Raw genomic sequence first — 12,554 nt, 5'->3', positions numbered from 1 at the left:
AGTCATTTTGTATTTCTTGCTTTCTAGAAGCCTTCCCCTTAGACCCTGTCAAGGAAGGAAGCCAGTCTACAGATTAATGCATTCTCCTACCATTAACCTTTCAGGCAAACTGAACTGTCAGCATCATCACTGTCCTGTACTAACGTGGGAGATTGGTGCATGTTTAGTTTACAAGAAAGTAACTCAAAAAAATAAACATCATTAAAGTAAGAAAAAAAACACCTGAAAAATACATGGAAAGGAAATTTTACAGTTTGCAGAGAAATAAAATAGCCAATGTAAAGAAACAGCCTGGTATTACTGCTGACCTCAATGAATACTTTTACTGTTGACCTTACCCACTTACACCTAGACTGGCAGGGTCTCTGCACTGGCACTTGTTTGCAGAAGGGCAGAGAGATTCCTACGTCTCTACACATACACAGTATCAGTGCATAGCTTTGCACTCACAACACTTGATTTCCTATGGATTTGTGACCTGATTTGTGACCTGAACTCAAGCTGCCTTTATGGATTTTCTGATACCTGATAAAACTCAAGCCGCATTTCAGCCTTTTTCTCAACAGGCCATTAGTCTGGATTGCTTTACCTTGCTGCCTATTTTTAGAACTTAGTTTTGAAGCCTGTCAAACATGTTTGAAATGAGCCTGTATCACAACCTACACATTATTTCTTGGCATAAGCACACTGCCAAGACCTTTCAAATGGACACAGCCACGCAGACAGAATTTTGCCACTGAAAGAGGCAACAAACAAATCTCCTTGCCCTGAAAAAACGAAACCATGGACACCTCTTGCTTTGTGCTTACACATCACTACCTCTATCCTAAGGGCCCTGCTGGCCCACGGGGCTGCCTTGGCTACAGCAGCAGCATTGCTGCTGTGCAAGGAAAACTTCAGCCGTGAGACTTCACGCAGCTTCACCTAAGAGCGAATGTCACCAAATGACATTTCTCCTTCCTACCTCTGATGTATGATAAAATAAGACAGATATGATAGAAGTGAAAGCCAGGTGAGACATAAAAAAAATAAAAAAGAAAAAAAAATGAAACATCCATGCAATAAAACATTTTTCTGAGTGAAAGGGAACTTATCTTTACATGAGCCTAAATGACAGCGAGAAAGAGAAGGCCACCCATCTGCCAGTCATGAGAGGGAATGACAATAAAACTGTATGTTTGTAGATACTGATATGAGCTTAAATTCACATCTACATTAAAATCCTCAAGCTAAACCAGTGCATTGGTTATAAAATATCCTATAAAATTTAATATATGTTACCAGCAACCACTGTATCACGCAAGAAAACCCTAAATATACACAGCAGGTCAAATTGTGAGGAAACATTTTGAAATGCTACATAAACCTTTACAGTGCCTCTTATAACCTGAGATCAAGGGGATTATCCATTAGCACTTTTCAAAAGAGCCTACTGTGCTTTAACATGATATAGTATACAGCTCTATACTGGGATGTCTGACCTCACATGGTAGCAGAAGTAGAATGTCTATTCACAGTCACAGTTGCAATGTTTGCAATGTATAGTACAGAATAAGCATTCCTGCTTATTCTGACAGTTTGATTAAAATTCACAGAGAGCTGAGGGGCTCATGCTGAAGTAAAGTGCTTTCAATATCTGAAACTCTACAGTAAATTACTTCTCCAACAGAGCAACTGTACTTACATCAATATCCTCTTGGGTAAAAGTTTCTGGATCTTCTCCCATCATGTTGGCTAAATGTCTCTTTCCTAGGTTGAACTCTTCAATCTGTTTTTTAATAAATGCCTCCGTGTACTTTTCAGGTCCTGAGGCTCCTACATTTTTCCTCTGCACTGCTGTAGTGGTACAGATCAGCCTTAATGTCTAACAGATAAAAAAAAAAAAAGAGAGATATTTATTTTACATTTCTGGCATAGTGAGCACTAAATAAAATGAACGCAGGAATACTATAGCAAGTTATTCAAATCTATAACAAGATTCAACACATCACAGGAATAAGTTAGGAAAAGCATTATTACTCATTAAACCATTTTCTTCCAATGGTTTAACATCCATGAACAGATAAACACATTCTAAAACCTTCACATTTGCCCACATTACAATTAATTTAGATTTTTTTGATGGAAAGAAATATAGTATATCCTAAGTCAGGAACACCCAGCAAAAGCAAGGAACAGCTCTGATCAACAGATCCCATTGCAAAAGAAAACAAAAAACATCAGCAAATAAGTAGGTTTTGCCTTCACCTAAGGGCATCCCAAAACAAAGTATGATAAGAATATGTGGGGCAGCTCCCTAGTGGCTTTTCAGAAGCCACTGACCAAATACTGCTAAAAGCTCTGGAAAGGCCAAGGCATGCTCCTTCCTTGTTTGTGGTGCCAGAATAGCTTTTAAGCTACTTCACTGTCTGAAGCAGACCAATTACAAAACTAGTAGAGTAGTCCAGCAGCCAATACTACCGAGCACTGTACCAGCTCAAGTCAAAACTCGGAGGGCAGTGAGCCTCTCAGGCACACAGGTTTGATCTCACTTCTACCAAGACAATCAGCTGTTAAGATGATTAATTTCACTGACGCTCTCTGCCAGACAAACAGGAGCTTCATTGACAGAGCTGTAATGTCTCAATTCTGGCCTAGAGTCAATATTATGCACTATTTTGGCTCTTCAACATTAGTATTCAAGTTCTCGGCAGCTTAACTGTTCTACAAACTGAATGAGAACTGATTATTTGTGTGGTCTTCTGTGGGTGGGGGGAGGAAGGGAATCACAAGAAAGAAAGCAATGTGAGAGAGAAAAGCAAAGACAGAAAAAGAATCACTTCTGAGTCAGAAAAATGCCAAGTTTTGTTCATCACACAGTACCCTGAAAGACTTCACCCCCATCCCTTCAACATGCCACGGCTAGGCTTTATGAGGAGACAGTGCAGCCTCACAAGGCAGAGAGCGCCCCTGGCACAGCTCACCCCTGCCAGCATTCTCTGCTCCACTCCTTTACTCGCCCTGTGCCAGCTCTGGCACAGGACTCCTCTGCAAGCCAACTCAGCTGCCTACATAGGACAGAACACTAACTTCTGCTTCATCCCAACAAGCAGGGAATTCTCAGTCGAGCTGGTGAGTCTGAGCAGTTCAGAGCTCACTTTTCAGAGAACTGCCAAAGCTGCAACAAGAAGGTGGCTGAAACACTCAGCTGGGAGATAGAAAGTACAGGGGGAGTCCTTTCTTCACCTTCACTTCCTTGAACAAATTATTAAATTGCCCCTGATGCTCTGGGAGCTGCAGCCTCAGTCTACCTTTAGCAAAACACTAAAAACCAAACACGTGCAGCAATGTGAAGCAGTTGGGGTTCTGATTACAAGGAATAGAACAAAGGTAGTATTCAAAATTATTCAATGTTTTTTAAGTCATGAGAATTGTCTTCTTCAGAGCCCAATTTAGACATGCTGAGAATTTTGATGGATTTCATCCTTCTGAGTTCAGCTAAAATAAATAAAATAAAACACTTGCTACCCTCCTGTAACTAACACAAATACAATAGTAATCTCAAAACCCAGTTATAACCATAATACAAACACATGTCTCATCAAAACAAGATTACATAAATGTATTTGCAAGACAAACAGAAAAGCAGATCAAATTTGTACCTTCTGTTAGCAACATCAGTTAGCTTACAAGAACTTCTCCTATGACAAGAAGCTTTTGGTGTTCTCCATTACATTATCAAGTCCTATATTAACAGGAAATGAAACACAGCTTTTCTTTCTACTTTCACAGAGCCCAGTTGGTATTTTGGACACCTGGCAGTCCAGGATGGACTGATCCAACTCATCTGATTTGCTGCACATATGTAAAGCTGTTCATGACCAACTTACCCATACATGCCTGTGTCAGTGTTCCATATACAAAATGTAACAACTCACCTTGAAATTTCAATTTGAAATGAGGACTACAATATGCAGCCTTAAACCTGTATATAGCCCATGCCTGGGCTGCAAGATAGGTCCCATGAATTCAATCATGTTTGCTACAGAAGGTAATCTTTGATTAAGATCACACCAGTCAGAAAGGACTGACCCTCTATGCTTTCACCTGACAGACAAAGATTTGCCCTCAGGGTATGAAACTCAGGAAAGTAACATATACCTCTGCTAGAAAATATTTTAAAACAGGTCTAAGGCAGAATTTGGTGCTGAAGAGCCTGTTGCTGCTTCATTTTCTCCACAGCTTATATATATTGCATGCAGCACTAATCCTGGTTTGTCTCTTCCTTTTTCTTTTCTCTTTAATATTCATGTTTCCTGTGAGGATACATTGACATACACAGAATTAAAAGAAAAATAAGCAAAATTTTATATGTACACATTTTCCACAGGCAAGGCTCTGGTGATTTCCTTATAAAGCAGTGAGGAAAGCACAGGTATCTCCACATATTCCCTATTCTTCTCTCCTAGTCACTCCTCAGGAAAAAATTCAATTCATCTTCTGCCTAACTTGTCTTAACAGTAACTAATTATTTGTAATTCTTGTTAATGAACATATGATTCCTTATTACTTGGCCCAAAATAGCTTTCTGTCTGGTATGCTTTAAACAGAATACTTTAAAAAAGATTGCTTTCATCTTATTCCTGTCAATTTCTATTGTAATTTTCTCATTTTTGTCGTTCTTCCCTCAAGCTACTCATATTCTTCCCTAGTTTCAATTCGTCACTAATCAAAAGTCCCTGGACACACAAACTGTTCATAATTAGAAAACAGCCTCTTATGTAAATTAATATCTATTGTATTGGGTACCTCTTCTGGGATAAGAGCACTACTTCATGGGTGGCACAGGCAGAGAGTGCGAAGCACAGCTAAATGCTTCTGGCATTTCAGTCAAACAAGAAAGCATGCTCCTCCACTTTATAGAGGAAACCACAGAGGTTTGCATTCACTTCTCACACATTTCATAAAGCATTACTGAAGAGAGCAGCCTCACCATTTAAAAAAAAATATTAATGCTTATTAACAATGGTCATGAAATAATATGCTCTTCCATCAGAACATGGGAGAAGGGAAAGCCTTTACTTCTGGACACAACTCACTGTGATTAACCCTTCCTTCCCAACTCCTTTCTGAGCAATCTAGAATTAAAACTGTTTGGCAAATCCTGATTTTACAGGAGACCATAAACTTAGAGAAAATCATCTTATGCTAAATTTGCCTTAGAAAAAAAACTAGTATTTTCAGACAACTGCAACTTCTCTGGCCTATTTTCTTCCAAGAAGAGAAGTAACTAGGACTGTCTGTTTACTCATCATTTTGCTTCACTGGAGTTACACGGATATAAACCAAAACAACAAACAGAGAAGTCAAGTTTCCTGTACTTTTGGAAAGGAAGGAAAGGTGGACTGGAGTCAGGAGATCTAAATTCAAGCCCAAAAGTTGTTCGTTTTACAACAAGACACAGTTGCAGAGCCAGAAGATGACACCAAATGACATGGCACATATACTGTTGCACCATTTCCATGATTCTTCCATGCTCTAAGCTGCAGACTTCAACCACCTTTTCAAAAACCATGCAGTGCACAAACAAATTTGTTCCAAGAAGTTATCTCTGGGGCAGGACTTCACTAAGAGATGAGGAACTGGAGCTGTATAACCACATCAGCATGCAGGACTAAAGCTGCCCAGTGTCCAATACTCCAGCTACTGGCACAGCTGCTGCTACTGAAACCCAGTAGACAGGCAAGACAGTCCTCTGTGAACTTGTTGCACAAGAAATAACATTTTTTACACAGCAATTATACAGAATTTAAATGCTAGAGCCATCCCCATTTCTAAAGAATTGCTTTTTCCTCAATAAGTGAATTTTGGATTTCTAGAGCGCTGTTTCACAAAAATGTGTTTTAATCGATTTATTTAAAACAATATTGATATAATCTAAGATTTTAGTTGGCCTACAAACTAATTATGTGAACCAGTATCAGACTGGTGTCTCACAAGCATTTTGCAAAACACATTGAAAAGCATCACAAGATGTCAGCAAATATGCATAAATGATTTGATGTTATTTTTACACCTGATTTCACGAAGTATTTCATCAGAATAAACTTTTTTTTTTCAAAATTAAGTCCCTTGGCAGATAACCACAGAACTGCATCTCACCTGCTCAGAAACCCTGCTTTCTGTGCATGTTTAACCAAATCTACATATTATGTTTTGTTGTACCATGGGGAAGTAAAAAAACAGCTCTAAATGCATCAATGCATGGCAAAAGTTAGATGTGTATAACAGGGAATAGAATTCAGATCTGGTTGTTTTTAGGCTCAAGTTTTCAGGTACTGAGAGTCTTTTCAGTTGTATCTTAGTTAACAACTGCAAAAAAGGCTTCTCTTACATTTCAGGTATGTAGTTCTGAAAGTCTGTCACCAAAGTACCATAATCTCTTTCTGATATTGGTCCATATAACATCCACAGGGATTTAGATAAAGTACTCAACCCAATCAAATTAAATAGGAACTCTGAACTCCACTGCTGAGAATAGCTATTCAATCACATCAGAGTGAATGATAGATGGTAGCTAAGCTAGATCCTTTTTTTCTTTATAAATAGCACTGCATCTCTGCTGTTTGCTTACTGGAAGAATAGGAAAGTACACTTGTTGCTCAGTCAATGCCAAGGGAACTGGAATTACAAAGTTCCTCTTCCATTTTGCCTCTCAATGCAAGAAACTCTAAAGTTAAGGAATTAAATAGTTTCTCCCACTAAGACAGACAAGAAGTAATGAACTAAATAACTGCAAGGTATTTTTAGGACAAGCATCATAAAAAAATTTCCAAACTGTAAGGACAGGTAAGCGTTTAACATAAGAAATTGTTATGGCAGGTCAGAACATGGATACATCAACTTCTACCTTGTTGTCAAACACAGCCTGTATGAGAGGCACAAGGACAGGACAAACAGGTAGTGATAATTTTCCCAGGGCACTTGCCTGGTTTCTAGCAACCTGTAGTTCAGGCATGCCACTATCTTCTTTTTTAATGGTGCTCAGTGGAATGTTCTTCCAAGTTTCTCAACTTGCTTTTTGTATTCACATAAATGCTTGCCATCCTGAACACTCTCACCAAACAGTTCCACAAGTTAACTACACCCAATGGACAGAAGAGTCTCTAAGGTTTCTGGGCCCTGTCTCCCATTAGCTCTCTTCATAGCCTTTGGTTCACAGACAGCTAGACAATCTGTGTATAGCCACAGGCTTAGGTACTGATCCCCTCTCTGGGGGTGAGAGGAATAGATAAATGATCCCTCAAGGCCCCTTCCAGTCCTACCTTGCTCTGTGACTCCTCCTTTGAGAACATTCTCTCATTTACAATACAAATCTTAAAACTTAAGAATGTGCCTCACCAGGAAAACCAAGTTACTGTCATAATCGTACTATTGACACAAGACAACCAAAGCAACACAAACTATTCCAACTGAGAATGAAATCAAATATTACAGTATTTTCAGCTTTATTCTTTGTCATTCCTTGCACACCTTAAGAGCCATGTATTACTGACTGCTGCATAAAGAACTACCTACATGGGCACCAGGTCTTTCTCCCCAATGAGTAAAGTTAATCTAGATGCAGCCAAAATAAATAGCTCAAATTGCTCCTTCCGGTATTACATTACATTTTCTTACTGCGTCTTCTGTTACCCCATGGTTTGGTTTAGTTCAGTCACCAACAGTTCTTCACCCCATATTATCCTAAATTACTTTGTAACTTGAAAGCATTACCAGCAGGCTTTTTTATCCACATGCTGCTCACTGATTAAATATATATACAGGTGTATCAAATACCACTGCACAAACAATACTGACAGCAGCTAAGCTTTTTAATTAAATGGCAATCATCTGAACACCCCTATGCCCCAAAACAAAATTATTATCTTTAATCAGAAGTTACGTTGTGGAGCACATTTCTCTCTCCACTGCAGGTATTCAGAGATTTTTCCTTGTGCAACCTGGTCTAGTGGGACACGCCCCTGCCTATGGCAGGGCATTGGAACCAGGTGGTCTTTAAGATCCTTTCCAGCCCTAATCTTTCTGTGATTCTGTGCCTCATGATCTACTCACCTGCTGACCGACCACCATGCACAGAATCACAGCATTGCCAGGGTTGGAAGAGACCTCTGGGATCAGCCGGTCCAACCCCCCTGCCAAGGCAAGGTCACCTGGAGCAGGTAACACAGGAATGCTTCTAGGTGGCTTTGGAAGGTCCCCGGGGAGGGAGACTCCAGTCCCTGCCAACACCAATGTAAAGAAGTTCTTCTTGAGGCAGAACTTCCTCTGTTTTAGTTTATCATTCAAAATTATCAACCTAAAAACTGCCATCTTTAGCGCTGGCTTTGCTCTATAGACCGCTCTGTTAATTCTAGGCTTAACCAAGCTTCTTCTGCCCCACATCAAGGGAAACAAGCACAGCTCACGGAAAAGACGACCCGATCGCGGCGCCAGCCCTCGACAGTCCCCAGGCAGGGCTGCCTCGGCCCCGCCGGCCCAGGAGCAGGGGCAGGGGCAGCGGCACACCGGGGCCTCCCAGGCGATGCCGGGGCCGCTCCCGGCCCTCACCGCCCGCCCGGCTCTCACCTGCGCGCGCGGCCCCGCGCCCCAGCGCCGGCACAGCCGCAGCACGCGCCCCACGGCCGCCGCCATCACCGCGGCGCTCCGCCCTCCCATTGGCGGGCGGGGCCGGGGGGCGGAGCCGGGCCGCGCCTGCGCGCTGCTGCCCCGGCTGAGGCTGTGGCCGCGGTTGGGAGTTGGCGCCGCTTTTGGCTCGGCGGCGCCTCGGCGTTCCTGAAATCCTGCCCCGTCGGGGGAGTGGTGGCTTGTACCTGGAGTTACAGTCACAGTGGCCCCCAGCGCGGCCTCCTGTGTCGGAGGGACTCCTGTTTGAGTACGCAGCGCTGGGACTTGCAGCGTGTCTGGGGCAACCGCATTGCTCTGGAGATTTGTAACAAAAAACAGATTTCACCTTAGCACTGAACTGGTTCGTTTGGGTTTTTCCCATGGGAAAAAAAAAATCAAGTAATCGCAGGATCGACTAGGTTGGAAAAGACCTCTGAGGTCCTGGGGTCCAAGCCGTGGCAATCCCCGCCGCGCCTGCTGGCCCGTGGCGCTCAGTGCCGCGTCCAGTCTTTCCTTAAACACCTCCAGGGACAGCGACTCCGACACCACCGCGGACAGCCCTTTCCAACGTCTAATCACCTTTTCTGGGAAGAAATTCTTCCTAATGTCCAACCTAAACCTCCCCTGGTGGTTTAAGCTTAAATTCACGTCCTCTTGTCCTGCCGCTGGTTGCTTGGGAGAAGAGGCTGATCCCCACCTGGCTGCAGCCTCCTTCCAGGAGGTTGTGGAGAGTGAGAGGGTCCCCCCGAGCAGCCTCTTGTCCAGGCTAAACAGCCCCAGCCCGCTCAGGTACATCTCATAGGATTTGTGCTCCAGACTTTTCATCAGCTCTGTTGCCATTCTCTGGATGACATATTTCAGAGAGGCAACAGTCACCTCTTGCTGAGAGGAGGCTGGTGTCAATCCTGTCATCTCCTAGGGTGATGACAGTGTCTCTGGATGCTGAACCTTGGAGCCTGAGAATGTTCCTAGTTTCTCTGAGTTACATAGGATATACCCTTATAGGTGATTGGATTTTGTCAGTAGTTTTTTCTACCATGGGAGAAGTGGAAATGAATTAAAAACTGAATTCAAGAAGCTTTTCTTTAGGACTTATAGGGACCTTCTTTTTCAGAGGAGTTACTATTTGAGAGGAAATTCTGAAATGAATATTTGCTTTTCTTGGTTTATTTTTTTTGTTAAGTTTTTCTTGGGTCGCCCTTGCTTTCCCTCATGGAGATGAAAGTATGATTTCCTCTCTGGGTTATAAAAGAGATTATGAGAAAACTGGCCATGGGCAAAGGAAGTCATCCGTGCAGGGAGATCAAGGAGGAGCTGCCTGGAAAGATGCATTCATTCTTGCAGTTGCCAGCTGTGAAAGTGAAAACATCAGCAGTTTTACTGACATGGATACGTGCAAATGATTGCCATGAACACTGCGCTGAAGGAGAGCAGTGAAGTGTCTCTCCTGCGCACACCTGGCCAAGCGCTGGGAACTGCAGTCACGCTCTCAGTCACAGGCTGTGTTGGGATGGCATTTAGCTGCTAGCTGTTTCTCAGAAGAGAAAAGGGGGTTGGTTCAGGGTCACAGTCCCCCTGACCCACCTTCTGGAGCAGCCAGCAGAGCTGAAGGGGTGGAGAATGCCAGCGATGAGTATGGCCTCTTTGCGGCCTATGGTGAATCCCATCTGCCATCTGTCGCCCCGCAGCTTGGCTTTGTTCAGCAGCAGAGGAGCTCTTCAGTCCTCACTGTGCTCAGCAATTGTTACTTCTCACCCCTGTCAGCTCTACAGAAACAAAGCGCCGCTGGAGTGAATGGGTTTTATTCCCTACATATAATTAATCACCAATTAAGCTTGAGGAGCAGGCCACCTATAAAATATCGCTCACTTATTCTGGGTAACTAGTTGATGTAAATACAACTTCCTTGATTTCCTAAATTTTTCTACTCCTATGCTCACTCTGAAAAAAATCCTAAATGTGTTTGCAATCTGGAGCATGATTTCAACGACATCGGGGTTCATACAGCCCATGGTTTCAGCTGGATGTTACAGATTTGCTCTTGCATATTGCTGAATAGAGACTGTGGTGTATGTGAAGTCCAGCAATTAAGGGCTATGTTGTGTTTCTCTTGGATCGTTGAGCTGTCAGCCCTTAGAAACTGATAGCTGCCCCTTCAAGGTGGAAGACTTTTGCACAAATTTCAGGTGTATTTCCCAACCATCCTGCTTCCACCAAAGAGTTTGCCTGAGCTTGCTTGCCCCTAGGAGACACTTGTACATTGGTCACTGAGTGACTGAGTGACCATTTTCTAGACTGATCAGGAGTCCATGTAGTTATTACTTTGGATGCTTTGAAGGAAATGTACTTCTGTGGTAGGCATGACTAGCATGTTCCAGAAAGATTCCTTCTAGTGGAAAGATTGTCACTTCTGCTTGGGTGGCAGGGGTCTGGGTTTGCCAGTTCAAAGTCAGTTTTTAGCACAAATAAAGGTAGGATAAAAATGAGCAGAGGTTATTTACATGCTCAACCACCTGCACCCCATCCCTCTGTCAAAATTTGTTAAGACAGGGGTGGAAGGAAATGCAAGAAAACCGTGTTTAATCTACTTATCCCAAGATTAACTCCAGAGGGCTTCTCTTTCTGTCTCTGTGTTTAGTTGACAGACTGTAGATGCTTACCTAATCCATGCAAACTACCCCAATGCCTCACTAAGCCCTCTGAGGAACTTTAGTCACTTGTGTGGCAGGGATGTCCTTCTTGAGCCCAGCTGGGCAATGTTCTACTCTGGGGACCTGTTTCAATTGTGAGCCTGATTACCCATGTCCTTGTGTAACCTGCTATTCATGCTCTGTACAATCACAGAACTGGGGACTGTTGCCTGCAGCGCATTACCTGCTTTTGTTTTTAGACTTAGATAATGAGGGGTAAGTGTATCATTTGGGACTATTCAAAGCTTTGGAGTGCTGTCTTTGAGGATGGCCTGACAAAAAGAAAGGGGTGCCTCCATGTGGGGCTTGAGGTTTCTGAAGTGAAAAATCACTGAAAGCAGAAAAAGGAAACCAGGCTGAGCCTGTCACATGTGTGGGTCGGGCACAGCCGGAGGGGCACATCTGTAGTATATGCAAATTCTTAAGCACAAATCTAGGGCTGAGTTCCAGTCCAAGGCTGCTGGTTGCTTATGTTACCAGCCCACGTGCAGTCAATCCCAAAGTGAGATTTGGGGTGTTCTTTTGTAATCAGAGATGGGATTTGTAGATAGCATGAGTTCAGGTTACGAGTATGGGTAGTGTGAAAACCAGTTGCTTGAGGAACAGGTATCCTGGTGGCAGTGCTGGAGATGTATGGCTCTCCAGCTCACTGCCTCATAGAAGCAGTCCAAAAATTGGCAAGAATCTGGGGCAGCCCAAATGTCCCTTGAGCCTGATTGTTGTGATGCACTAGACTGATGACTTCACTCTACCAATGGTAGGTGCTTACAGAATCATAGAATATGTTGAGTTGAAAGGGACCCATCAGAATCATCAAGTCCAACTCCTGGTCCTCCACAGGACCATCGCCAAGAGTCACACCATGTGCCTGAGAGCACTGTCCAAATGCTTCTTAAACTCTGTCAGGCTTGGTGCTGTGACCACTTCCCTAGGGAGCTTGTTCCAGTGCCCAGCCGCCCCAAGGGGGAAGAACCTTTTCATAATAACCAACCTAACCCTCCCCCGGTGCAGCTTCAAGCTGTTCCCTCCAATCTTGTCACTGGTCACCAGAGAGAAGAGATCAGTGCCTGCCCCTTCTCATCCCCTCACAAGGAAGTTGTAGACTGTGATGAAGTATAAAGACAGGGAAGATATGCAGACAAAAAGTGTCCTCATCAGTAATGAGCAGAAGAGTGTATCTTAGGCTTAGATATGAGGGAACCTCACACTGAGAAGAGG

General features: G+C 43.2%; 1 protein-coding gene across 1 annotated transcript in view; it reads right to left on the bottom strand.

Moving 5' to 3' along the window:
• The window catches only part of MRPS9 (mitochondrial ribosomal protein S9), a 34,062-nt gene extending 25,367 nt beyond the window's left edge, over positions 1-8,695 (bottom strand). The window contains exons 1-2 of the mRNA XM_038147699.1: positions 8,608-8,695; positions 1,685-1,864 (exon numbers count right to left, since the gene is read on the bottom strand). Of these exons, the coding sequence (XP_038003627.1) occupies positions 1,685-1,864; positions 8,608-8,673 (246 nt within the window). The 5' untranslated portion in view covers positions 8,674-8,695. The remainder of the gene's footprint in view (positions 1-1,684; positions 1,865-8,607) is intronic.
• Between the last annotated feature and the right edge of the window lie 3,859 nt (positions 8,696-12,554).

The sequence above is a fragment of the Motacilla alba genome, chromosome 1 (genome assembly GCF_015832195.1).
Source record: "Motacilla alba alba isolate MOTALB_02 chromosome 1, Motacilla_alba_V1.0_pri, whole genome shotgun sequence".
NCBI classification, from domain to species: Eukaryota; Metazoa; Chordata; class Aves; order Passeriformes; family Motacillidae; genus Motacilla; species Motacilla alba.
Note: the sequence above shows the minus strand (reverse complement) of the source record. Positions and strands in the feature narration are given on the sequence as shown.